Source organism: Dermacentor silvarum, chromosome 10 (assembly GCF_013339745.2).
Source record: "Dermacentor silvarum isolate Dsil-2018 chromosome 10, BIME_Dsil_1.4, whole genome shotgun sequence".
NCBI classification, from domain to species: Eukaryota; Metazoa; Arthropoda; class Arachnida; order Ixodida; family Ixodidae; genus Dermacentor; species Dermacentor silvarum.
In genome coordinates this window covers 6,459,217-6,486,501 of record NC_051163.1, presented here as the reverse complement: position 1 = coordinate 6,486,501, position 27,285 = coordinate 6,459,217, and the positions used below count along the sequence as shown (strand labels likewise).

Here is a 27,285-nt window from a genome sequence, read left to right as displayed (position 1 = left end):
CCCCACCACAAATACTCACATGACTTTGAAGGTTTATGCTCTTGCTGTCAACATCATACCTACAAGATGAAAGAAAGAATAAGTTTATATTAAACCTTTTTGAGGAAAGCAAAAACACACCTACGCATGGTATCTTACACTTTAAACATAAGCTGCTGACGCTCCTCAAAGTAATAGTCCACTAGGAACTTTGTCACAAAGTCAGGGTCAAGGCAGTCGCGTATCATTTCTGTGCGCCCCACCTGAAAGTATAACAAGCCAGAGTAAAAAAAAAAAAATTGGCACTGCTACTAGTTGAAGGCTTACCTCCCACCACTGGTCCGTGTCGCAAGTCCGCATAAACAAAACACACATAGGGTCCGACTTGGAAAAAACATCCTTCAGCTTGAGTTGCCTGCAAGACAGAAATTAATGCACAAGCACTTGTGTATACATTAGCCAGACTTCATTGCATTCTTGCCCAAGGCACACTTTCTGCTGAATCAACACTGACCTTCAAAAAATTCATATTAGAGCTATTAAAAGAAAGGTGCCCTCCTAAAACATACATAGCATATTATGAATTATTAACACACTCATTCCTCAAAGAATTTGGCTCTAGCCATATGTTCAAACGGCAGCAGGAGCGGCATATGGCCCAATGCACAGCATTTCCTAGGAGAATGTGCGGCACTCACTGCCAATCCATCAGAGCACCTTTGGCCAACTTAAGAAAGTCTGTGGGATGTTGCAACCAACTTCACTTAAGGCCTAGAAGGGTATAGTTTCTGACAAAGGAGGATGCTAGATGCACTGCTTTAATTCGTGCAGCAAGCAAATGTCATCCTTTCCATCCTCACCAACACCCTTCAGCAGTAAGGACCTGTAAATTCCATCTCTTGCCTTTGCCATGATGTCTCCAGGCAATCAGTGCTTGTACGTGGCTAAACGCTTCTCATCCATCGCCCTCGCATTAATGTCTGCCGATTTCAACGGGGTTTGATGTCGTGCAATGAGATAACACAGTTTTGTTTATTCAAACATAGCGAGAGTGCACAGAACCTGAATAATAGTGTGCAGTAGAGATGGAATAATGCAGTGATTCTATTTCTATTCTTTCTTGCACTCAATCATTGGCCCCAACCAGGATCCTACCTACATTATAAGCTGTCGCAAGTAATGGTGTGGAACATAAGCATGTTAATTTTAGAAAATTTTATAACAATCAACATTATTTGAGTTGTATTCAATTCGAAAATTTGTTTCTGAAGCTAAATAGTATGGGATAAAAATGGCTGTTAATGTGTACTGCGTGAAAACAAAAATTGTGAAGCCACCCCAAGTGTGTGTGTTATTAATACATATCAAGTGGAAATACAGAGCCAACAACAGAAAGGCAATAGTTGCAGAGTTAAAACATACAGCGACACTATTTTCCCTTGCTTTAAAATGAATAACTTTCTTTTGCGCTATCAGCAGTCTTTGTGATTGGTGGTCGGAGGTCAAGACAAAAGTGCTTACGCAGAGGCCACTGCGGAGCTGTCATGGCTCTTTTAGAAACACTTGCTATCCCCTTATACTAGTGCCACTGGAGATGTTCTGGTTATAACAGCTCTGTTCTGTGCGTAATTGAGAAATGAAACAACAAATGCTACCCGGATTTCCTCACTGCAACAAATATAATGTCATCAAGCGCAGCATTCTTTTAATAAAGCAAATAGATTTCCTGGGGCATTTGGCTATTCGCTTACATTGAAAATCATCATTGATGGTGCCTGCAGAATTTTTTTCTTTTTTTTTGAGTAACTGAGGCCATTTTACATCAATTTAGGTGAAATATTATTTAATGAACTTCACTATGTTGCCTCTGAATTGGTGTGTTCTTTCGTTTCTTAAGCAAATATTTAGAATTTGATTCAGTGTTCAAAGCCAAAATTTTCCAAACATTCATATTTAATTTAAAAATTCCATTACTCAAAAATCGCTCGTGCAAACTCGAGTGGAAATAATCACCAGATTGTAACCCATTTCAGCAATTGTTTGTAATATTGATAAATGTGAGAATAGCAAGAAAATAAGTTTTTGTCTTTCTTTTCCTGCCAGCCCTCTCTAGAGAACAAGATTTATGCTACAGTATAGATGATTCAGACACACACTCAGTGTTTCCTCCCTGCCTTTCATTAAATCATTTTCTCTCTCTCTCTCTCACTCAGTGTTTCTTTTTCTGTGTTCATGCCAGCATGTGCCATTAGCAAATTTAATTGTTTGCTTTTTTGTCCCTGCGCAATTCAATTAAAACTATATGCTATTATTTTTGTTCCCCATCTCTCACAGCAACACCCCCAGATAGTGTATTTTATGTGGTAAAAAGACAGCAGTAACATATGATCTGTTGTTGCCACATACATGTTGCTGCAGCTGGTCCTTGAATCTAGAATCTGCCCAAGGTTGCTGTTTACTGCTGCATGCAAATGAAGTCTCCAGGCATCACGACATCCATGTTAACTCTGATTCCTTGAGAGAGGAATTTAGTATACCAAGCATGCAATGTACGTGGCCTCTGTCACTCTTTGCCAAAATACAACACTAAATTCAGGGCTTAAAGTCTCCCTTCAGTGGAGGGGGGGGGGCCTCATAGGGCAGCAACCAGTATAGCACGTGCACACTCACACACGCTCATATACATACATATACACGCACACATCAGTGAAGCATTGAATAACAGGATCAGGCAATGAAACAGGTCAAAGAATAGAAGCATGTAGCCTAGGAAAAATACCAAATTTTACTGATGTTCCGGCCGGGGACCAGCCTTCACCTCCAGGCGACCTCTAGTGATTAATACCGAATAAATCATTTATTGGCAAATTGAAATGTTAGAATTGCCCCGCACAAGGCACCACTGATAATAAAATCACCTCCAGTGTCGAATGAGTGCAGCAGTGCTACAGTTGACCTGCCGAAGGGGGGCTGGGCCCCTCCTAAAAAAATGGAGAAGGGGCTGGCCCCCCCGACTTTAAGCACTGACTAAATTATGTATATGAAATGATGTTGCATAAATGTTTGCCAATGGCACCTCAGAAAGATATTCATTCATCAGCTAATCAAATTCATCATATGAGGCCTCACTGTAAAGGCGACACCAATGGTTTTAAAAATCAGTTCTTAAGCAGTACGATGGCACCAGCACCACATCACAATGTCAGTTGCTGCACCAGCTCATCTACATACAATACACAATTTATTCAGTGTATGACGATTAGCCATGTCATGTTGAAACCAGTTCCCATTAGAGCGAAAAATCACTGGGCATCAATGCTTGGGAGAGATACCACCCAGGAAGGTCGACAACTCCCCCTTCCTCTGCAAGCCAGTTCAGGAGCCTTATGCTGAAAGGGAAACTAGTCATCCACTTGACTGTATCAGAAAGCTACAAAACTACTTTCGTGGCCGTATATATTGTGACAATTCTCATCTTTCTTTTTCGCCTTTCATCACTGACAAGCACAAAGCTGCATCCTTGCCATCGCCAGAATCAGCCACTCAGCAGGACAGATACTAAATGTATAAATTTGGAGTGAGTGAGTGAGTGAGTGAGTGAACTTTATTGGGTCCACAATGACGCGAGTAAACTCGACGTCACCTGGCTAGGCCCACTCGGGGACCATCAGGTCAAACCTGATGGCCCTCTCGCGGGCCCTCTGGACTGCCAGGATTTGAGAGGTCTGATCCTGGGCCTTAATAAGCATCATCATTTCCTCTTGGGTGAAAGGGGGACCGGCAAATGCGCAGCCCCACAGGACATGCTCGAAGTCCGCATGACCACCACACAGGGGGCAGTCCGGGCTTGGGAACCGTTCGGGGTACATTGTGTGCAGTGCTGCAGGGCTTGGGTAAGTGCTGGTTTGTAGAAGTCTGAGAGTCACTGCCTGGGCCCTGCACAGTGAGGAGTGCGGCAGAGGCAGAAGTCTTCTTGATAAGTAATTGTGCTTGCATATCTCGTTGTATGAGCAGAGAGGCTCGGGTCGCCCTAGAGAGGACGCATTACCCGGCGCACTGTCAGTCAAACCTCGTGCAGCCGAGTGTGCCTCCTCGTTGGGGTTGAGCGAGGCACCTTCAATGTTTCCAAGGTGCGCAGGGAACCAGGCCAATGAGTGATCTTTGAGGTCTTTGGCGTTTTGGATTTGGAAAAAAATAATTCTTACAAAGCATGGGCACAGGTGTCTACATTGAGTGAGACAGTAAAGGTGCCTGCAACAAGGTGTTCCCCTTCACTCCTACCCTTAGCAGGTACGTCACTTTTCTTTTCAAAGAACACAACTACACATAGGTCGGAATAAGAGAGGTTTTACAGAAGTATGTGGGCGAGTGTAGTTTTTATTAAACTCATATTCTACAGAAAAAAAAAAAAACGTGTGCGTGTGTGCTGAGGAGGAAAGTTGGTACGATATTAGCGTATTATAATAAGTGCTTGGATTAGAAAGAAAAAGAGTAGGCACAGGAGCTTGCCAACAAGCCACCTTTAGTGTATCCACTAGGTGCACGATTGGGCCCAAATACTAGGCCTTCTACCACTCCTACGACACTACTGGTGAAAGGAACGTTCTCGCTATAAATATGCACACCTCCTCCTTTAGCTTTTACATGGTGCTGTTGCTACTACTACACTACTTAGCTTTATAGTAGTACACTGCTTAGTTTATAGTAGCTGTAGTTCCTTCCAATAAGAGCCTTACAGGGATTAGTTTGAAAGCGATGCTTTTTTTTACCTACTTTCTATGGTTTCGCATGGCTGTCTGGCTGTGCTGTTGGGTCGGTCGCTACCTTAGTGTATATATTTGTGGATATATATAAGTGGCTTATACAGCCCTTTTATGCTGACCAAGCAGAGGCCGGAGTGATAATAATTACATTATTATATTAATTTCCTACATAAATAATGTCAGCTCACTGGCATCGCGAAAGCACACCCCAATCTGTTAAGGGAATGACAAACTATAACGGATTTTTTTATTCAAATACTCAGTATTTCCCACTCAGTTCTTCGCCACCCCTCTGGAATGGGCATGTCCCACTACATACGATTCCTACATAAAACACAAAAATATAATGTACCCTCACCTATATCGCTAAACCACTAGTGATCTGTAATTTATTTCACGAATTCGTTGATTTACTTTAATTACTTTTATTTAGTGATTCGGTATGTGCCAATGGGGGTGTGCCCGATTATTTGTTGCATAAGATGTAGACCGGTAAACAAAACTGTACCCATTGCCGTTAATTATTGTAACGCACTAAATTAAACTTTACTAAAGCTTCGCTTTACATACATTCCGACATATGCGTTGTACCTGCATGTTTTGGCGCGCTAAATTTCTATTGCTTCAGTGTGTACACACGAAGTTCTTCCGTCAAACTCTGTGTGCACAGAGCACCTAGGTCTTGCGAGTGTATTCGAGTGCTACAAAAAACATCTGGGTTCTTACGGTCAAACCAACTATATGATTGTGATGCACGCAGTATGAGCCTTCACATTAATTTTGACCACCTAGGGTTAGTGTTGGATATGGAAGGAAGGCTGAACAAGTCTTTTGGGCAACTTTGCCAGATCGAGAGCAACGGTGGTCGTATGACACCTGCAGAGATCTCGAGAGGGATAAAGCATGCATGCGGCCACTATGACCGTGGCCAAGAGCTCTTCAACCACCTGTGGCTCCGGCAAGCCCCCTCACATAACCGAGAGACCTGCAAACAGCATTGCCGCACCCACCTACAGGACACGCTGATTTCGACTTTGACTACAGGCACGCAGGCAACTGCCGGATTGAACGGCTCGGTCGGGTTCGCCATTTGGAGCTCCGTTTCAGCACGTTTTCACTTCAGCACAACCCATTAGACGAGAACACAACCATTCAGCATCAGACAGCTAAAAGCGAAACTAAAGAGCGCGACAGGAACAAACCGATCGATAGAGAAGACCATCACGCTCATCATCATCCCATGCGGCGGACGGATGCGCCGAAAGCAAAGCCAGGTCAAGCCAAGCCTTTCCCGGCCTACATGTAAAGAACCATGGAGGAAGGAAAAAAACTCCATGTAAAGAACCAACACATAAAACATTCTAGTACACTGTATACATGTGGCAAGAAATTGTTCATTCATGCCGTTTTATTGATTCCCTATTCTATGGTGATACGCCGTGGGAGTAAGAACCCAACATTTTCTGCTATTCACACGTCCAATACGCACCTAACGCAGAAACGATCTTGCGCAAGTTTCATACAGCGCCCTCCACTAGACGTGCTATTATTTTGCAATGGCTCAAGCATGCCGCCGAGCAACTTGCTGTATTTGGTACGCTGCCGTGCAATCGCTAAACTCATTAGCGCTCGGCATGCCACGCCTCTAACCCAGTGTGCTGACGAGCCAAGCCGCAGCAGCAATGTATAGCCTTAAAGAGGCCTTGCTTGTAAACATGAACAAGGGCTTTATTTCACATAAAAAAGAAAGGAAAACGGCACCAGCACGAGGCCAGCATAAATATACAAGGGTGACGATGACATGAGCGGTGAAAGGTGTTGACCTATATGAAAGTTTGTCCCAGATTTTTCTTTTTTCATAGTTCTTCGTGCTCATCCCTCTGGAAAAGAAGAAACACGAAACCATTAGTTGTCAACCAATGCACGACACGCTACCGCCATTCGACATTCCACTGGTTGGCTAGAGCTCTGCCGCTGGAGTACCTTCTAAGCAGTCAAGTCAAGCAAAAGAAATTCTGGTTTACACATTGGCCGAGTAATAACAGCCAGTAGGGAAGCGATACTCGAAATCGAGGCCTGTTCATACCGGTTCCTCCTCCTCTTCTGGCTTCTCATCGTCCTTCTTGCCTAGATCAATGGGAATGCCCTCCTCAAATGCATCTTCATCTGGCTCCTCATCCACCTGAAAAAAAAAAAAAAAACATAATAAAGGTGCAATGCAAAACCATGCATTCAATTTAGAAGGTCATTAATAACCATCTAGTTTGCATGCAAAAGTGGATTATCACTGAATCATACCCCTTGATCTTCTGGAAGCCCAAGTGTCTTCCTCATCATAGTCTCCACGCGCTCAGCAAATGCAAGTGTGTCTTCAAGAAGGAAGCCCGAACGGAGTGTTGCAGTCTCGTACACCAGCTCTGCCATGTTACGTGCCTGCGGGTCATTCTTGTCGTCCTTGACACGGCGCAGAAGCTCCTTGATAAGAGGATGCCTTGGGTTCAACTCCATGTTCTTCTTCTGGCTAAGGTAGTAGTCCCGCATTGTGTCGTGCGATTTGGCATGAGCATTGCTCCGTGCAAGTCGTTCCATGTTACCCGTCCAGCCAAACTGGTTGGCCACAAGGGCACACGGAGAAGTGGCAAGCCGCTCAGAGATCATGGCCTTGAGAATGCGTCCCTTGAATACCTCGTCTTCCAACCACTTTGTCAGTGGCTCAAACTCGCGTGCAATAGCATCATGACGTTCACGTGCTCGGGTGCCCTCATCCACCTTGAGACCTTCCTTGGCCACATTCTGGAATTTCTTGCCCTCAAACTCTGTCAGTGACGAGATGGAGTACTCGTCTACAGGCTCCACCAGGTAAAGCACTTCATAGCCCTTTTTCAGCAGGCGCTCCACGAAGGGAGAGCGCTTCACTTCGTCAAGAGATGCTCCAGCCATATAGTAGATTGTCTGCTGACCATCTTTCATACGCGACACATACTCGGACAGGGATGTCAGATTTTCACCATGCGACGAGTGGAAGCGCACCAGCTTTGCAAGCCGAGTGCGGTTTGTAGTGTCCTCAATGATTCCCAGCTTCAAGTTGGTAGAATATTCCTTCCAGAACTGCTCGTATTGTTCAGCAGGAATGCGCTTCATCATGTCCAAGGCCTTGCGCACAAGTTTCTTCTTGATTACCTTAAGTAATTTGTGCTGCTGCAGTGTTTCACGGCTTACATTCAGGGGCAGGTCATCAGAGTCAACAACACCGCGGACGAAACTGAGATAACTGGGCATCATGTCCTGGAAGTCATCAGTGATGAACACACGCCGAACATAGAGCTTGATGTGATCCACCTTCCCTCCGTATCGGTTGAAGGACTCTGTCGGTTGCACTGATGGTATGTAGAGCAATGCCTTAAAGGTCAACTCTCCCTCTGCAATGAAATGGGTTTTGGCTAGCGGTGCCTTGGTGTCCTTAGTGATGGCCTTATAGAATTCTTCATACTCATTGTCTTCAATTTCTGCTGGCTTGCGTGTCCAGATAGGCTTGGCACTGTTGATGAGCTCCCAGTCCCATGTGGTCTTCTCAACCTTCTTTGTCTTGGGCTCATCGTCTTCTTCCTCCTCAACCTTGTCCTCATCTTTCTCTTCCTTTCCTTCAACATCAGGCTTAGCCTCCTCCACAGGTTCCTCCACAGTTTCAGTCTTGGATGTCCACAGGTAGATGTTGAAGTTTATGAACTGAGAGTACTTCTCAATCAGCCTTTTGAGTGTGTCCAGCTCCAAGAAATCCCGGGCCTCCTCTTTCAGCTGCAGAGTCACCTGGGTACCACGGCCAAGCGTGCTGCCTCTGGGATCCTTGGCCACTGTGAACTCGCCAGAGTCCGACTCCCACACGTACTGCTCATCCTCATTATTCTTGCTGGTCACAATGACACGGTCGGCCACCAAGAACGCAGAATAGAAGCCCACACCAAACTGGCCAATAAGGTCGTTTAGTTCCTTGGGTGCTTCAGTAGTTTCGGTAACCTTTTGCAAGAACTCTGCTGTACCAGACTTGGCTATGGTACCCAAATTGTTGACCAGGTCCGTTTTAGTCATGCCAATTCCAGTGTCTATTATGTGCAGCAGTCCATTCTCCTTGTCACTCTGCAAAGCAACATAGACCAGGTTTTTCAGAAATTGCAGAGAACAGTTGCACTGGTCAGCAATGCTGACACAAGATGAAAGTACTGCAGGAAAGCATGAAACCCTTACTATAAACACGAGCATCCAGACTACATGAACCATAATGGCTAACGTATCTATGGTTACTCAAGAACATCGATGCATTCCCCAATTTGTAAAGCGAAATAATTTGCAAAGCACTATTTTGGTATAAAATGTCACTATAAGAAAGACTCCTGGATGCTAAAAAATATGTCAATCCATGAATGGTAGAATGACTAAATATGAGCCCACAAATCGTGCGACATGCACTCCAAGTTGAATGGAAAATGTGAATTCACTAGCAGTAAGAGTGCTAGAAAACACTAGGCAGTATACGGAACTTTTTTCTCATGCTCTGCATGGACTGGTAAGCAGAGCAATCAGCTAGCCACTGTAGTGACCCAAATGAAGTCCCCAAGAGAGACCAACATGTTACCATTAAAACTTGTTGCCCAGCCAGTTTATTGTGCTTCGAAAAAAAGACCCTGCACAAGAAACAGACAAGCACTCTTTATGCAGCAGCTTTTTCCTAAGCACGTTGCCATTAATTACTGAAAATGAAGATCCACCGCACATCTTGGAATCTATGTGAAGCAAAGCTCTCATGTTAATCAAACGCTATAAGTTCACCAATTTCATTCCTCATCTATGGCATAAAGTAAAGGCATGTGCACATGTGCTATGCAATGTGACACGTGAAGCTATCACCTCAAAGATGTAGTTGGCGATGGGAAGACAGAAGTATACACGCGATTGTGGCAGACTGGTTAGGGCATCAGCTTGCTGTGCTGGGCGACTGAGGTTCGATCTTGCCAGTAGGCACATAATTAAATTTGTTAAGCAGAAGCTTCAGCTTGGGCCCCACTCAAAAGCCGCTTATTCAAATACATGTAGAACGCAGAAACGCTTTTCCCGAGATGACCACTTTGCCGATTTTAATGAAATTTGAAGCATTCCAGAGAGAAAGTTAAATTCTAGTGACCGTTGGAAGCGGAATTTCGATTTATGGCCTGAATTTTTTTATGGAATTTTCAAAAACGGGCAAGTGAAGAAGATAGAAGCACGAAGGTTACAAGTTCGTAGCTCTGCACTTAGAAGTGATATTGCAGTTCTGTAAACTTCACCCATTAGAGTATCCAAAGCAGACAAATCTGATATGTCAATTTATGTTACATGAATTTGTTATTGTCTACAAAGGTTTTGCAAAAGTTCCACTCACAACCGAGTGCTCCATTTGAGAGCAATTTATATTGATTTCATCAGCTTTAGATGTACTATTAAGTGCAATTTACAGAATTGCGATATTTTGTTGAGTTACAAAGTTGTAAACTTGATAGTTTCATTTTCTGAAAACTTGCGATTTGTCAATTTTTATTAACGGGCCACTTAAATCAAAAGGAGGCCCCGAGGCACATTAAGTGTAAACCGCATGCACGCGATCTTGTACGCGACAGCAACAAGCAACGCGATGGAGATGGCTGTCGTGTTCGCTCATCGCCTACAAGTCGTACCCGCATGCGAGCGACGACTTTGAGCGACGTCTCCCCTGTTGCCGGTATGAGGGCAGCAAATACTTGCCGAAACTGGCGCGACGTGTGCTTTATTAATTTATGTTGATGTGTTTTAGTGTAAAGAGCAGCATAAATATTTCTAAAGGTCTTGCACTACATTATTATCCTTGCACATATAAAAATCTAGTCGTTTGCTCGTTCCGTGCGACAATCGGTAGTACTTGACTGATATATCCAGTTCCGGCTTCGCGCTATTGGCTAGTCCCTCATAGCACATCCGGGCGACGAATTCTAGTTTTACAGCACAGAGCGACAAGACCCAGCTATCTGTTCATGCGACGGCCTGTTTCGTCGCTCGTCGCCGTCGCGCACAAAATCGCTTTTATGCGGTTTGGGCTTAACAGTGCCTCCTCTTAACAGTGGGCTATTCAGTAAAACAGCATCCAACAGCCAGGGTCAGGAAAGCCCAGGGAGTGCAAAACTAAAAAGCTTCACTTTGAAACTGAGGCATGCAGTTATGAAAGACCTTGCAGGTCAATTAATGGCATAGACAGCTGGGGGTGGAAGGCCAGTTTTTCAACAAGCCAGAGGAAAGTACTGCCTGGGCTATTTCTGAAAATGGCACAACATATAGAAAATGCAAAATTCCTTTACAGCGCTTATTCAGGATGGAAGAACTTGAAAACTGAGTATGACAGCACACACAGGATGCAATAATTGTGACTGACATTAATTGTGAACTTAACATTATCTTCAGCTGCTATGTTTTTTTTTTTTTTTTTTGTCATAAACCGTGCCAAAATTGAAAAGCTATGCCAATATGTAACAAAGGAGCTGAAGCTTCAAGAAATGTGAGCATGAAACAGTCACAAGAGTTACATGAAGTAGCACCTGCTTAACAGCTATGTGTAGTGGTCAGAATGTGTAGGGCAAATGCTGACATTTCGACCATCCAAAGTCAAAGCCCTAGAGGACTGAAGTGGAAGACTGCTGCAACTGCCAAAACGCCAAGTGACCGATGCGAATTGGCTCTCGAACGGTGCTATCATTTAAAGGCCAGAACTTTTTACTGATGAATGACCTTTGTGCCGCTAGCGCTAAATTATGTCGTACACGTCAGCGTTATGCCGACAGCGAGGTAATAATTCCGCCCTGCAGAATTTGTCCTGCAGCCGGTGTAACAAGCGAAAAATAATTTAATCTGTCAGACAACCTAGTGAAGGTAGTCGCCCAATAAACGCTTACCTTCACTCGTATCGTCAACTCGGGATTCGAGTTCAACACGTCAGGATTCGTCAGGGACAGAAGCCTGATCTTGTCCAAGGCGTCGGATGCGTTCGAGATCAATTCTCTCAAGAAGATCTGAAATGTTCGCAATGAAATGAGACGTCATCGGCCAATGAAAAAAAAAATAATAAAATAAAAAAAAGGTGGCCCACCACAATACCAACTCACCTCCTTGTTTCGGTACAAAGAGTTGATGATCAACTTCATCATTCGCGTAACCTCCGCCTGGAAGGCATGCTTCTCGGCCTTGTCCCGCATCTCCTTCATTTGGGCCACGTTCAGACCGTCCAGCTTTATCGCCTCCTCTTCCCTGCGAAGAGAACACGCCGGCTCAGCACCGACACCTTCTAGAAGGTTTACAAAGAACGCGACGCCCCGTTAAAGCGGCCAGCACGCACCTCTCCACCACTTGGTCGTCTGTCCGCGAGCCATCGCGGCTGCTGCCCAAATCCTGATCCACCCTTGGAGCGCTGGAATCTTCAGCATCCTCTGCTCTAGTCAGCCCTGCGAGTGAAACGTCGCAAGCGTCTCCATTATTCCCAAGCGTGGGGAAGTTGAAAGGTCAACGGCGCCAGTGCCGCATCTAACGAAACAAGCTCTCATCTTTCTCAGCTTTTAGCATTGCTTACGGAGACACAGGCGAGTGGACCACAACAATCGCAAAACGCTATAGTCAGTCGACGTGTGGATCACCGTAAACTGCCAAACCCAAAACGTTCAGTAACGACGTAACGGCGCTATGAACTAAATGCGCAAGGAAACTTGCCTGAAAAGAGGCACAGGACAACAATGCCCAAGAGAAGAGCCCGCATCTTGCCTATCTACCCACTGGCACTAGGCCGCGAGTGCGGAATCCTAACTCAAGCACCGTACTCAGACACCACGCACGCCGGTTACTGAATGACAGGTGCAATGGCCGGCGAGCGTTCCATGTTGGATGTTCCGCCAATGGGAGTACAACACGCGCCTCGCGTGGACCAATCCCGTTTCGACCAAACGCCAGCTGTGTTGGCCGAGCGCCATTGGTCCGTTCATCGCGATGACACTGAAAAATCCGCGAGCTCACTTTTACGTTCGGTTTCTATATTTGATGCTTTACTTGTTGATACAGCGCATGCAGCGCATGTGTGCGCTTGGTACTGAACCATGACGTACAAATTTTACGCATTGTCGATCCTAGAGCGCACCCTGCAGATAAATGGTGATGCAGCTGCTTTTCGCCATACTTGACATAATATTCAGCAAATAGCAAGTGAACTGAAGACTTGGTCGTTGGGAAACCAAATTTCTGCTGGTAAATCGTTTACTATCAATTTCCGACGTGATGACAGTATAGGGGGTTCCAAACATTACAGACGCCAGCACAAGAAAAAACAAACGAACAGGACAACGCCTTTTATTTTGAAACGTTTCTTTTTCTTGTGCTCGCGTCTGTAATGGCCGGATCATGCACCAACTGGCCCAGCAAACCGCACAACTAAACTTCCGGCGTCAATTCGAACTTCTTTGATCGCCCTGCAGGCGGAATTCGTCGAGCTAACCGACTGATAAACGGAGTCTTATTTCCCCATGGAGATTAGAGAGGAAAGGTCACTGCACCATACGCTGAGACTCATGTTCAAGAAGAAATACGCTTTACCCTCGTCTTGGTGATTTCGTCATCTCCAACATCTCCAGAGTAGCAGCTCAACCAACGCTTCCTTTAACAAAAAAACAAAAAAAAAAGAAAGAAAAAGAAAGAAAGAAAGAAAGGCTCAACCTTTTGGATGCGTGAACAAATTTATGAAGCGCACGGACCCAACTGAGACCTACGAAATGAGGATATCAGAGATAGTTGTTTTAACGAAAATTTGTAGAACCAATGAGTGGCGGAGAGAAACAAAATTATTGTATATCTCGGGCTGGGTTTTCCTCGAAGAACGGAAGAAATAAAAATGAACCGCAAATCTTTGTTACGGTTTCGTTTCCACACAAATGTTGCTACAGATGTGTAATTGATATGTGATAATTACATAGTGTATTGTTTTTACATTGTCAAAACATTGTCAAAATTTTTTGCAACAATATAGTAGTACGTTAGTTATTCACATTTTATCGCTATCTTGACTACAACCTACCACCACCTGCTCGTGCAGACGATATTTTTATTTTGCGAGGCAAACAAAGGAATTGACGTAGTTTCGAAAAAAACTCGTAACAGCCACGCCGGCATACTGTTCTGGCAAGCTTTAGAATTATTTATGGGATAGCAACACTTCTTGTTACTTGTGACTTTCGCCCACTGTCTTGTTTTTAAATCGGTTCATCACGGTAACGTTGGTTCGTCAGTTGTTGGGCGCGCGGTGCGCTTTAGTGAACAGAAGCACCCCGACGCTCGTTTGGCTTGGTTTGTTGACAAATACCAGGCGGGCAGAAGTCTTCGTCCAGAGAGCACGAAATTTGCATGGTATTTCGGCGCCTACTTACCTTGGCATTGGGCTTGATGCCGAAGAAAGGCCAGTTCTACTATGCCGTCCGCAACGGACGCCAGAAAGGCGTATTTTTGACATGGTGAGCGCTGATTGTGCCATGTTAGCGCTCGCCTCTGCCGTTGCTTGGTGGAGATCCCTCATTGTCTCGTCTGGCAGTTAGGTGACCGCATCTGCCGTGCGCAAGACTGAAATTTGGATGTGCGAATACGTCAATTTCTTGTGCTTGACAACGCTGTCGTGTGCGATGTGTTGCTTGTTCCTGGCTGTCGGGAAAACAAACCCCGCATTCAACATGCTGTTCCATACTTCATTGAAGTGTAGAACGGCAAGCTGCACGCCGGAAAGCTTGTCCCGGTGTTGTCGCCGCTTGAAGTAACCTTTGCATTGAAGTCGTAAGGCGTGGGCACGTCTGTCACCTTGTCACGCAGCGCATCTGTCCACATAAAGTGTATGCAGTATTGCCCCATTTTTAACAAGCTAGAACTGTTAGCAACCAGCTCTCCCACAGGTCCATCTGCTTCCTGCTGTGAAATAGACCAGTTCAACTTATCAGTAATTCTCACCGGAGCTTCAGTGCTACCTGAGGTGCAAGTAACTATAATATTTCAAACCGTATTGTCCGGTTCACAATTTTTATCAGCTTGTTTCGGATAGTTTTTACTGGTCAGGAATAGATAGAACTGAAATTATAATTATTTCAGACCACCTAAACATTCCCACCGAGAAGAAAACGAACGGAGTATGTTTATGCTGTGTGTAGGCAGAACTTGCTGGGAGAGTAAATCAGTGAGGATAGCAACATATCATATGCCTCGCATGACTGTGCTACATACATATTCTATTCTCATTACACATTTCTACCGTATGCCTGGGAACACTGTAGCTCCATGACTTAATAAGAAAGCAATGTTTCCTCCGCAGTTGAAATGGTGCAAATCTGGGCTCTTGTTTATAGCTAAATAACGTGGCTGTTTGGGCGTGTTGGTAAGACATGACAATAACTTCAAGCGCACAACCAGACGAGGACGGTGAAATAAGACTGAGACACACTAGCGCTCTGTGTCTCAGTCTTCTTTCACCGTCCTCGTCTGGTGGTGCGCTTCAAGTTATTGTCTTGTATATAACTGTGCAAGTTTCGCTGATGTACTTATATTTGGGCATGTGTGACCAATTCACGACTTTTGCTACTTACTATGTGCAGGCCAGAGTGTGAGAGCCAGGTCAAGGGTTACCCTCGACCGGTATACAAGAAATTCAGCACTGAACAAGAAGCTTGGGCCTTTGTCAACAATGATCCAAATGGAGAGGTAACCCTCAGTGGATCAGGTAAGCAGAACTTGATGCCAGGTTATTTATTCACCTGTCGCGTATCTGTATATTTATGCTGGTGTGTACAGATGTGCAAGTGAAACTAATGATGTGACACAAATTGCAGTTGTTAGGTCCATGTTCAGCTGTTACAGCTGAAAAGTTCAGCTGTAACAAGTTAAATCCATGCTCACAACTTGTTGTAATGCTTCTCTTGTCAGTATTGTGATCCCTGCCAGCACCGTTACCCCACCCCTAAACGCATCATTCTTCTTACTGTCATATCTCGTGCTTTCTGCACTCATTGCAATCACTGCACACTGGGAGCCTCTTCACTTATTGCATTCATATGGAGAAGGAATGGAGCCCACACAAGAGTTTCAGCCCAAGGAACAGTGGGTTGAAATAAGAGTATTGAGCAGCCTTTATTTTGCCTGCACCTCCTCACAATGCTGCTGTGAACTCCCAAATTGCCCACCATGGTGAATGAGTGCCTATAGGCCTGTTGTGCTGCCCTGGTGGGGCTGCGGAAATGTCCGTCAACAGTGCCCTCCACACCGCGTTTATTGACTTTGGTTAGCACAAAACGCCAGGCCCTACTAGTGAATTCAAGGCGCTAAGCTGTGCGGTGCAGGATTTTTGAATAATTGTGAGCATGGGAGGTTTTGTAGCTAGCAATGGAAGAAAAGTGCTGTGCCGAATGTGGACATGGCTCACGAGAAGTCATAGGTGCAGTGTTCTGCCACACGGATGCTTTCGAGTATGTACAGCTCAAGTCACAGAATGTCAAGCTGCAGTGATCAACTGTTTCAGTATGTACCTATTTGTTTACCTTGCAGCAGCTCATTTCTGTGGTCCCCCCAAAATAATGCAATCACCTAATCAAGCTAATACAATGGTAAATAAGCTTCTAGCATTAACACTGTCACTGAGTCTGACCAATTCTGGTATGTTCGACGGTCAGCCACCAACATGGTTATGCAGCAAATGTACACTTCCCAAAAGTAACCATTGGTAAACCATGCGATTGAGTTTATCAAGTCTCTGTGCATGTAGTTTCCGTGTGCTCATGTACAGGAAGGTTGCTTATAGATCGTAATTATGTTTTTAATTTGTCGTCATTCAATGAAGTGTGGGAAAGTGGGCTTAACTGGCACACAAATGTTCCCAGGTGCAGCTGTGGCCAGGAATTACAGTTGCAGAGCTATTTGTTGTCTGTTCAGGTGCCTTTGGGGTGAGCTGCCACTCTGTCGGCAAAGCGTTACAGGGACGCAAGCGCAAGCATGGTGAGAGATGCCAGCACGTAGCTCCGTGTGACTTTTGGCCCGAGCTCGTCTTGTGTTGCAGGATCCGACCCCGTGGAGGAGCAAAGAGCCCAGCGCTTCTGCACAGATGCCAATGGTGAGTGGCCAAACCAAATCCACATTTACTGGAAATCACCACTACTTATCCTGCACTAACGACAGATGGGCATTCCAAGGTGTGCCCTAAGCATCATTCTTACTGAGAGCAGACGAAATTATGTGAACATAGAGTTGGAGCCACTGCCTGTGAACATGTGGTATTAGCTTTTCATGGCCTTATATGTCTCATTTATAATTGAAGTGTATACTGTCAAGTACTGACAAAAAAAAAAAGAAATGACACATGACTCTAGAGTGCACAGCTTTTCAGCATGACCTTCAAGATAAGCTGGCACGCTGTAAAATCTTGGAGGCAGTGTGCTCGGACTTGCATCATAGCGATAACTGTCAAGTGGAAGTGTCGTCTGCTTAAATGCTGTTTAAAGGCTGCCAACAAGAAAGCTATGCAATTACCCAATGTTTATAGATATCTTTTTAATTTCCGAACTACTCGCCTATGGGTAGCATGTGGCCTGCTGTTGTTCCCACCACCGCAGTGCTGTGGTCGACCTTTGCGCCTAGCATGCGAGCATCATGTGCCCGGCGTGGTTATGGTTGTTTGTTGCGGCGCTCGGCATTTACATGAGGCTCGCTGACGAAAGGAGCCATCTTGCTCCACAACTTTTTATTCTTATATACAAAGAACCTGATTCGGAGGATAGGTACATGAGCTGTGTCTCATTGAAGTCTGAATAAAAGTGGTGAGTCCTGTAAGCGTCCTCCTTTTCAGTAAAATGAAAGCTGTTTCCAGGAGACACCTTTGACGCTCCACGCATGAACCGTGTGGTGCAGATTTTACTTCGTGTAGTGACATAAGGCTGTTGAAATTCGGCCTTTGTAATTGCATAGTTGCACACAACTATCATCAGTTTCTGCATAATCGACTGCTACTATTTTCTGTTCAAAGCATGACATTGAGTTAATGCCCACTCGCGCTGAACTGTTGCCCTGTTCAGACATCAGCTAGCTATATCCAAGCACTGGAGTTCTATTGTCGTAATTTGAAGGCTGGTACATGTGCCAGATCTCCCTGGTGCACTCACTTATCGTAAAATACTGTAAAAGTTAACCATCCAAACGTGCTTCAAGTCTTCAAGCTACGCGGCTAGTAGCCAGCTCTTAGTTCAACAGTATTCCAAAGTTCACATTGGTAAGAATGGAAAATATGTCACCTTTATTAAAACAAAGCACTCGTCACGAGTACACAACACTCAGTGGCTCTCTACTAGCATATCATTAATGTTTGGCCTTCTCACAGTCCTGCTGCGCTTTAATTGCATGCTCATTTTCCTGGTGTCTCATTCGTGTGAAAAGTGCATGCGGAAAGGATCTCCAATTCGCCGACTTCGAATTTCAGGGAAGCTGGAGTGCAGCACTCGGCTTGACCAGTTTTCTTTCTCTTTCTTTTCTTTCCTTCTTTCTTTCTTTTTAACCTGAAGGCATACATCTGAAGGATGGGGTGACTCTTTCAGACATTTACTGGAGAGGCCACAACATGATTATATTACTTGCTCATGCACAAGTTCTGTTTATCGTGACGACGTTCAATTTTTTTCGGTGGGAGCGAAAGCAGACTGGAACAACTGGAAGCAAGCAACTGTTCACTTCTTTATGCATGCCCATGCAACTTGCTCACTTTTGACAACCTCGCTGCTTATGGCATGTGACGTGCAACACGTGACTTGATCATGTCACCTTCCTGGGACTGTACATCAAAAACCTTGCACGATTCGCCCCAAACCTTTCCCCGCGCAGGAAATGGCTCTTTGCCACTTATAAAGTGACAACGTGGGCCTGACGGTGGGGGGAGTCATGTGCCATTTGTAAGAGCTTTCTTGTACCTGCTGGTGGAAAGAGACATGAAACAAGTTGGCATGTTATCGTGAAGATCTATAGACCGTTTTATCGAGGGTGCCGCCATTTTGCAGTCACAGCGCCACCTGTCGTGCGGCACCGTGCTGGTATGTGGGATCGCGCTAGAGGGTGCACAGTTGAATGTGATGTTGACAATGCGTGGCAAGTTTTCACATTTTCCTGAGAGGTGTCAACAAGTTCTTGCGATTGGGAAACTTTTTAGCGTGTCGTTACTAAGCATTGAGCTTCGCTATAGCCACAGTATTGAACACCGACGGGCCTAGAGGTGCTGCCACGGCTCTGCCCGTGATCATAATACTAGGCAAGTCAAGTGTGAACATTGTCGATACGTGACACACATGCACTGTGTTGTTATTGTATGTCTAGCCTTCAACTCTATTAAGGTATGAAAGGTATTCAACTCTATTAAGGTATTAAGGTAAGAACTGAAAAACGAGCAACTACTCATTAAAAACATTATTTTCTGAAGTAATAGACCACACAATGCACGGTGTTGGCCAGACAGCTTGCTACGAGGTTCGGAAGCATGTGCCCATGTGAACTAGGGGTGGCCAGCATGCGTTAGGCATGGCTTTGGTTACAAAACTAAAAAACAAACACGCCCATGTGAACTAGGGGTGGCCAGCACACGGTAAGCATGGCTTTGGTTACAAAACTAAAAAAAAAACACACCTTCATTTTCTTCATTGGCACGTACTGTATTCACAATATGTCCCCGGTCAACTTCCACCAGAACATTGGTTGCCAAGCATGATAATCTTGGAACACATTTGAACAGAACTTTAATGTGCATGCACGAATAGCTGACTTTGCCCATTCGCACTAGTTGACTGACTCAAATACGCACCCTTCGTTCATACCCTAGTTTGGTCATGCGTACCGAGTTGGTCGCCGTGCGCTCACTGTAAACAAAATCTTCAGAACACACATGCAGTGAAGCTGATAGCGAATATGGCATCAGGAGTAAGGTTTATCTCGGGAGTCGAAAAAAAAATGGGCCTACAGACCAAAGCGTGCGCGCAATATCGCCTACCGCATAAGACGCAGTACAAACTGCAATAAGTGCGCGCATGTCAGTAGAGGAGCGCCGCTCATTTGGGGCAAAGCTCGACTGCAGCGCCCTCACAGCCCCTAGGAACAGGTCACACCCGGCTCGAGAGGTGGAGTTGCGAAACTAAAGAAGCATCTATAAATGTTGACAATTACCAGCCCTGCGGCTTTTCCACGATTGCTTTAGTGATAAATGCTACTCATTTTATTTATAACACACTGTGAACTTTTGCTTTAGTTGGTGTTTAATGTAAGCATTTATTTCAGAACCAAGTGACATGCTACACGTCTACACGGACGGGGCTTGCTCACACAATGGCGGCATCAATGGTACGCCAAAAGCAGCCATAGGTGTCTACTGGGGACTCAACCATCCAATGTAAGGAGGCCATTCCTGAAGCTCTGTACCCCTCGACTGACCTTCCATCCTTCTGTGTGTGCAGGAACATCAGCGAGAGGATTCCTGGCCGTCAAACAAACAACCGTGCCGAAATTCATGTATGTTGCCCTCACGAATCCTGCATATTCTTCCAGCTTTGTTTGCACTCTTAAAGGGAGAAATATTGGAATGCCACATGGAATGGGAATGCTGCCACATGGATGGTATTTTCTACAATTGGCTGAGTGGTACCATTTGTTGAGTTGGTGGATAGCAATTTTCCTTTTCATTTTATACAATCCATTTTGACTGTGTTTCACTACAAAAACCAAATCATAGAGGCTTGCTTAGGAAATGTGAGCCTGACAGAGTTTGTGGATGAATAAGAGTGCAATTGGTGGCAGAAAGCAACAACTAATGAGCGCAAGGCCAAGCTCTGCATTTTAGTGTGCCTTAGCTTAAATTAGGCCAGCTACTTTTTCGTAGCTGTAGCCCTGAAACCATCAATAAACTAATTGCCACCCTTCACAGCTCTTCAACAACAATTTCGCTGTTTTCTGAAGATAACAAACTTTTACTGGCGAAAGTAAACGTGGTAAACTGACTGCCTCCTTTGCAGCATTTTATAATAGAATTCTGTACTTGCAATAATAATAACTGCCGATTTGCGATATTGTTTCAGTAGGATATTGAGGGGATTCCTGCTCTCAAATTGTGGGAATTTGTTGCCTTTTTTTTTTTCTCAGAAAGTTGCCCTTAGGCATAATACAATTTACGACACAAACATGAAACAGGGCATCATGTGTATGCTTGTTTCATGCATAAAGTCCTGCAGAGACCAATGTCCAGTGTTGCAAGTCAGGAGGGTGGCCCCGACGATGACTGGTTGTAATCTTAACTGGGATTCATAGCGCTAAAACGACACAAGGACGAGGAAGAACACGGGACGAGCGCTAACTTTCAACAATTGCTTTATTGCAGTTAGTAAGCATATATATACTCACTGGGAAGGCACTGCAAAAAACACTTAAGATTACAATGACCCACCAACACGCCCAAACTTCTTCCCTGATGACTGGTTGCTCTGAAGTGCTGTAATCTAGCTATTGTGATTATCTTGATTTCCTGCAGTTGTACTAGAGTGCTGTTCATAAGTCCTTTCCTATTTTAATCTTTTTGTTATTGCTTTCATTGATGCCAGTCAGTTAGTAAAAATGGTTCAATGTATCTTGTTGGAATGCTCTATGTATCATCAGTTTGTTTTTATTAATTCTACTGCTATTGATTTTTGTCATTGTTACTTATTTCATTCTTGATTCTTGTACTCTTTTTTCCTGCATTCTATAGTTGCATTTTATTAATAGTATGTGTATTTGTCAATAATATTTTACTACATATTTCAGTGGCTTCTTTCACAATTGCTAAATACTTGTGCATGCTCTTGTACTCCTGTACTATGCATTAATCTTATCAATCAGTTTATTCTTTGTTTATTAAATCTAGTGTTATTCTCCAATTTGTTGTTATGTTATGTTTAATGTTGCACTTGTATTTTGCTGGCCTAGTCCTTGGTTGCTTATTCATGCTTATTTTCTTCGTACATTAACAGGAGGTACCCCTGACAGTCTTACCATGGAACCTCCTTCTGAAATTGCAGCATATGTGCATACATAACCTGTTTACCAATGTTTTAATAAACCAAATCAAATATAATAACAGTTGAGCAGATTTAGGTGAATTTTTTTTTTTTTTTTGAAACAAAGGGGTGGCATTTTCAAAGAGACTGAAGGCTGGCTCACATGTGTCAAGCATATCAGGGAGCATTTAAAACTGCAGATTACAGTAAGCAACCTAGCACGATAAAATTACAAGCAGCAAGGGCTGCAGCAATCAACAAATATTTGTAAATTTCGTCAACTTAGCTATTGGCTTTATTAATGCTTGATTTCTTTAGGAGAAGCCCGTTCACCAGTAAGCTTCAGAACTGCCAGTTTTATTTTACACTCACGTACAGAGTTTTGCTGTCCAGTAAATAAGAGGCAGCGATGTTAACCAGGCTTACATTCGGTTTGCAACGGGACACACAGCAGATGATAGAGAAAAGAAATAAAGGTGACAGTAAAAACAACTTGTGTACGAAAGTATGCTGACAGTTACTCAAGCACACTCCTCCGTAGTGCTTTTGTAGCCATATCTAGATCAAACATGCAGACCGCATGGTTCCATTGAATTTCCTCTCCGACTGTGCTGATGCCCGTTTCCTGACTAGCCCAACTCTCGGTGCTCCTTTTCGCAGCGAGATAGACATAGCAGTTCCTGGTGCCAGAAAAATACAAACATCGGCGATTGTATAACCAGCACAGACAGACCTTTCAAAGCGATAATAGAACGCTGGCAAGATTAGGCATGACTACACGTGACTATGGTCATCCTCCTGCTTGAAAGTAGGTGTGGGTGTGATACGACTTTCATGTGCAGAAGACACAGCCTTGCCCGCACTAACATAGCAGGCAGTTTTGCAAACCATAGTGTGCATTACACCCGCACTGACCCATCAGGCTGAGAAAAGGGCTCCCCTTGAGGAGTTATGTGGACCGGTGTCGCAGATAAGGTTGAGACGACTGATCTAGATCAATGAAGAGCAAGATTATGCTCCCAGGGTCTTTACTTCTGTCAGAGTTCCAGTTTCGGCCACTGTGCTAAGATTCTCTGGCAAATATTGATGACATGCACCGTTTCCTTGCTGTGGCACTTGAGGTACGAGAGAATGTGACTGCCCGAGTTTTTGCCGAGGACCTCTGCAAGTGTGATCTTTGCTCACGAGGCTCAGAGCAGTCTGTTGTTCCAAAGGGGGGCTCTTGTTTTCCCAGGCTGCCGTTCGTGCCTTGCAGCAAGTGCGCAGTGTTGGTGGGCGCAATGTGACCATCTACACGGACAGCTCTTTTCTCATCAACAGTAAGTTCGGAGGCAGGTTTGCAGAAAGGGACGACCGTAGTTGTTCAGACTGGATTTCTAGTTTTTAGTTATGATGTGCTGTATTTAGCTGTGTGACAATCGTGCCTTTCGTTTTTTTAATTATTTGACTGGACACAAATGTTGCACAATTGGTCACAAGCGGGTCGGGCTTGCGAGTGCTTGCTCGCAGGATGTGCTACCATCAATGCCCTACCTGGGAAACCTTATTTATTATTCTTTATTGCTTTCACAGTCTTTGAGTCTTTGTTGGTGAACACAGCCTGTTATGTTGCAAGTGTTGATGGAAGTTCCTCGGCTGGGGTTGTGTGCCTTACATGAACAAACATGGTAGTTAATGGGCTACTTTTACCCTGACCAGACGTCTCAGCAATCACGAAAAAGATGCGGAATTGAGAGATGGGGATGATGTGTTCCCAAAGGAGCTTTCTGTGGCATCACATAACCTGGCAATAGCGGGCTTAGGCTAGCTTGTAATTATTAGAGAAAGGAACCATGTCACATTCAGAAATAAAGTTCAACCTGGCAACTTTTGCTTGCTTCATTCTGCTGAAAAGTAACTTGAATTGACAAGCAAATTCTGCTGTTGTAAGCGTGCAAGTGAAGTAGTTGTGGCTTCTTTGAATAAGAAGCCTGGTTCTTCCAACAAGCCAATTCTGGGTCAGAAGTGCTGTAACCAGTGTAGCGAGACTCGTCATTTACGCTTAGTGTCCGTCTTAAGTGAAGTGCCGCGAAGCTATCATTGTTAACTGAATGCTTCTGAACTCTGAAATGGGAAGTCTTGTTCAAACAAATGAAATCAAGAGAAGCGAGCCAGGGGGTCAATCTGAAGCTGCCTGCAGTATGTCTATTGTCTGGCTGTATGAGAAAATTTTGGCATGCAGTAGTAGGCAACTCAGCAGTGAGCCTTTCTCACATGATGTCTTTGACAGTTTATCTTAAATTTGTTTATCTGTACATACTGCGGCCCAAATTTGGGCCATTGCAGGAATGAAGTAGTTGGAAGTTGAGGCACATTTGGCCAGATGAGCAGGTAGCTTGTGTAATTTCGTGTGATGCAATAACATGGTATCACACCACTTCAACCCAGTTAATTTTCAACTACTTCTTGCATTTCATGCACACATTCATTTCATTTCATGAGTCACTAACTGATGACTTACTGTCAGAAACTTCATAATTGTCACTGCTTACAATCACCTCATCCAGGCGTCACCAAGTGGATGGATGGCTGGATCAAGAAGGGCTGGAGGCTGTCTGATGGCCAGGCTGTCAAGAACAAGGAGGACTTCCTGGAGTTGCTCAAGGCAGCAGAGGGACTTCGTGTCAAGTGGGTCAGTGTCCGTAAAACTGAGGAAGCTGCAGTCTGCTTTGCATTCGTTCCTGGCTAAAGCTTTGCCAGTATGAGATGACGCGCCGGAAGCGCCAAAGCATTACGACCAGAGGTCTAAACCAACGCAGATATTTTGCACACAGCCTGTATTTCCCTCATGTGTGTGAACACTCTGGCCCCAGTTGCACCTTGCTTGCTGCCAAGGGTGCATGTATTACGTTTCCATTTGATACGTCACCATTCTGTGATGTTCCTGCGTCGTAAATCGTGCAGAGGCCAATTCGAAGGAACAAAATGCCAGTAGTATGCAAGCATCAGTCCCGATAAGCATGCCACATGGCATGATTGCAGTTCTTGCAGACTCCGCAATGTCATCAGCTTCGTGGCAAAACAGCCTGCTATATGGTGAAGCATATTAAGAGTAGAATGGGATAACATGTTACGTAACACAGTACGTGTCCCTGAATTACACAAGCGCACAGAGCTGTTTTTGACACAGTGGCATTTTGGGACCTTGCTCATTGTTACATTTTTTTTTCTGCGGTCTCTTGAAAATTGTTTAAACAGAGTTCTACCATAGTTAAACAATTACACTGTAGAATAACATTTTGTTTATTGGTGATGCCATAAAGCTCCATTTTTGACTTTGCTTATTTTGTTGTCCTCACTGTTGTCTACATTTTCGAGTTTAAGAGTTAAATTCTGGAGTTTTACGTCACAAAACAGAAATATGATTACGAGGCATGCTGTAGTGGGGGACTCCGAGTTAATTTTGACCACCTGGGGCTCTTAGCATGCACCCGATGCACGGTAGATCGGCATTTTTGCATGTCGCCCGTATCCAAATGCGGCCGCTGCAGCCAGGATTCAATCCAGCACCCTCGGGCTTAGCAGCGCAACACCAAAGCCACTACACCACCACGGCGGGTTTTTCTGAGTTCGTATGCAAGTGGATGTGCGTGCATTCTTTTTTTTTTTCTTTTCTCTCCTTTTTTGATCACCTGTGATTTATTAAAGCTGCAGTAGCATGCCAAGCCTTTCGCTCAGCTCACCGCTCCAGTGACCACAAAGAACAAAAGACAACAGAAGAAAGGGCACAACACAGGCGCTGTGTTGTGTCCTCTTCATTTGCGCTATGCAGTCATCTCCAGTTATCGTCAAAGTTTATCTTACCAGTGTGCACATATTTTCACATACGGGTTGATGTAAATGATTTACGGCGAAATGCGAAAACACCTGTGTACTTAGATTTAGGTGCACGTTAAAGAACCCAGTGGTCAAAATTTCCGGAGTCCCCCACTACGGTGTGCCTCATAATCAGAACTGGTTTTGGCACGTAAAACCCCATAATTTAATTTTAATTAAATGATTTACTTGCGATACATTCTTGGAATATGCAAGTTGTGTGCATGGGCTATGCAGTGCTAATACTATAACATGTCAGTGAGTGTTCCAAGAGGCTATTGCCGCAGGCTAGCGGTCAGGCATAACGCAGCACCAAAGTTTTTAGCAGTTCAGCTCGGGCAACCCAGAATGCAATATATTGTATATTTTTGTTCACTACTGTAGAAACACATTGAGTGTTAAAAGATTCCATGGTGGAAGCTATTGTCATAAAAACTTAGATTTGATGCAGTGTTACCTCTATATGTCATATATAGTTGTGGCATGCATTTACATAAAGGGCAACCCAGGTCTAATCCACTTCACAAAGAAGTGCACAGAGTGATTTTGATTACCACTACCCGTGCAGTCGCCATGATGCTGTCTGCCAAGCACGAGAGGTGTGGCGACTGCTCTGCGTGAGTCTCTTATAGGCACGGATGGATATCACTAAATGTGCACACTTTACGACTCTGCAGGTACATGTCCGAGGCCACTCTGGTGTGCCAGGCAACGAGCAGGCTGACCGTTTGGCCGTGGCTGCACTTGACCTACCACTGCCACCTGGATGACCACTGCTGCAGCTGCCTGTTTCGCACATTAAACGTAATTTTTTTTCGCACTAAGAACTGCGTTTCAGTCTCTGACTTTTCCTAACTGTCCCTCATTGTAAGATAGACAAAATTTAGGGGCACAGCAGCACTTTTTGAATAGTTAGGAAATGTTTGCGATCTGTAGGCACTGCTGCCACGAATGCGCTAGCCAATTGTTGCTTCACTGCATGCAGCAGGGAGTCAAATCTCGTATATGACGTCAACAGCTTATAGATGCCAGCCATTGCGCAAGTGACCTCGAGTTACCATACTTTTCCGCGCATAACCCGCATCCTGAATTACAACAGCTCGGACAAATAAAAAAAAATGCGGAAATATAACTGCATACAAGGCTAAAATCCTTGCAAAAAGTCTCCGTTCGCGAATGCACGACTTGTCCATGACGCATGTTTGGCAATCCGTAAAGAGAAGGGACGATGGAGGGGAGAGGGTGGGGTTCCCCAAGGTGATACCGAAACTGAACGGTGGTGAAACTGGCTTTAATATGTGGCTTCACGGCAAAGCACACCACGCTACCGTGAATCCAAACTTCAAGGCGAAATTTGCATATAACCCGCACCCCGACTTTACTGTAAAATATTTTGTATTCTTGTTGCGGGTTATAAATACGGTACTCCAAGCAAGAGCTTGGACAAGCATGCACACCCCTCCAATCTTATTGCACATGGAGATGCAGCGGTTGTTAACCTGCTCGGTCCTGGTCACTGCGGCTTTCTCGCTTTCTGGTACCTTTGTCAGAAGCCAGTGGAAAGGAGCAATGGC

At 44.6% G+C, this 27,285-nt stretch overlaps 3 protein-coding genes across 4 annotated transcripts in view; 1 reads left to right on the top strand and 2 right to left on the bottom strand.

The window, feature by feature from the left end:
- Nucleotides 1–5,969, bottom strand: part of LOC119466267 (copine-8) — a 34,040-nt gene extending 28,071 nt beyond the window's left edge. For both annotated transcript variants that reach the window (XM_037726745.2, XM_049657149.1), the window contains exons 1-4: nucleotides 5,753–5,969; nucleotides 307–394; nucleotides 139–242; nucleotides 20–59 (exon numbers count right to left, since the gene is read on the bottom strand). In XM_037726745.2, coding sequence (XP_037582673.1) covers nucleotides 20–59; nucleotides 139–242; nucleotides 307–394; nucleotides 5,753–5,832 — 312 coding nt within the window. In that variant the 5' untranslated portion in view covers nucleotides 5,833–5,969. The remainder of the gene's footprint in view (nucleotides 1–19; nucleotides 60–138; nucleotides 243–306; nucleotides 395–5,752) is intronic.
- Nucleotides 5,970–6,449: 480 nt separating this feature from the next.
- LOC119466264 (endoplasmin) lies at nucleotides 6,450–12,653 on the bottom strand. Its single transcript, XM_037726738.2, has 7 exons — nucleotides 12,501–12,653; nucleotides 12,133–12,238; nucleotides 11,903–12,044; nucleotides 11,693–11,809; nucleotides 7,041–8,876; nucleotides 6,829–6,924; nucleotides 6,450–6,622 (listed from the first exon to the last, which is right to left on the bottom strand). The coding sequence occupies exons 1-7, from the start codon at nucleotides 12,544–12,546 to the stop codon at nucleotides 6,599–6,601; spliced, it is 2,367 nt and encodes a 788-aa protein (XP_037582666.1). The 5' UTR covers nucleotides 12,547–12,653; the 3' UTR covers nucleotides 6,450–6,598.
- Nucleotides 12,654–13,885: 1,232 nt separating this feature from the next.
- Nucleotides 13,886–26,527, top strand: LOC119431343 (ribonuclease H1). The gene is made up of 9 exons (XM_037698830.2): nucleotides 13,886–14,284; nucleotides 15,407–15,531; nucleotides 16,737–16,799; nucleotides 16,861–16,914; nucleotides 20,109–20,220; nucleotides 20,285–20,339; nucleotides 23,091–23,175; nucleotides 24,403–24,527; nucleotides 26,389–26,527. Exons 1-9 carry the CDS (start codon nucleotides 14,178–14,180, stop codon nucleotides 26,479–26,481), a joined length of 819 nt encoding a protein of 272 aa, XP_037554758.1. The 5' UTR covers nucleotides 13,886–14,177; the 3' UTR covers nucleotides 26,482–26,527.
- Nucleotides 26,528–27,285: the final 758 nt, after the last annotated feature.

Bases quoted from the DNA above. Each gene is read 5' to 3' on its own strand.
- LOC119466264 (XM_037726738.2), bottom strand. From the start codon at position 12,546: ATGCGGGCTCTTCTCTTGGGCATTGTTGTCCTGTGCCTCTTTTCAG. The intron at 6,925-7,040 runs GTATGATTCAGT...TTTTTTTTTCAG, and splicing joins GGCTTCCAGAAGATCAAGGG to GTGGATGAGGAGCCAGATGA. The intron at 6,623-6,828 runs GTATGAACAGGC...CTTCTTTTCCAG, and splicing joins CAGAAGAGGAGGAGGAACCG to AGGGATGAGCACGAAGAACT.
- LOC119431343 (XM_037698830.2), top strand. From the start codon at position 14,178: ATGGTATTTCGGCGCCTACTTACCTTGGCATTGGGCTTGATGCCGAAG. The intron at 14,285-15,406 runs GTGAGCGCTGAT...TACTATGTGCAG, and splicing joins AAAGGCGTATTTTTGACATG to GCCAGAGTGTGAGAGCCAGG. The intron at 24,528-26,388 runs GTCAGTGTCCGT...ACGACTCTGCAG, and splicing joins AGGGACTTCGTGTCAAGTGG to GTACATGTCCGAGGCCACTC.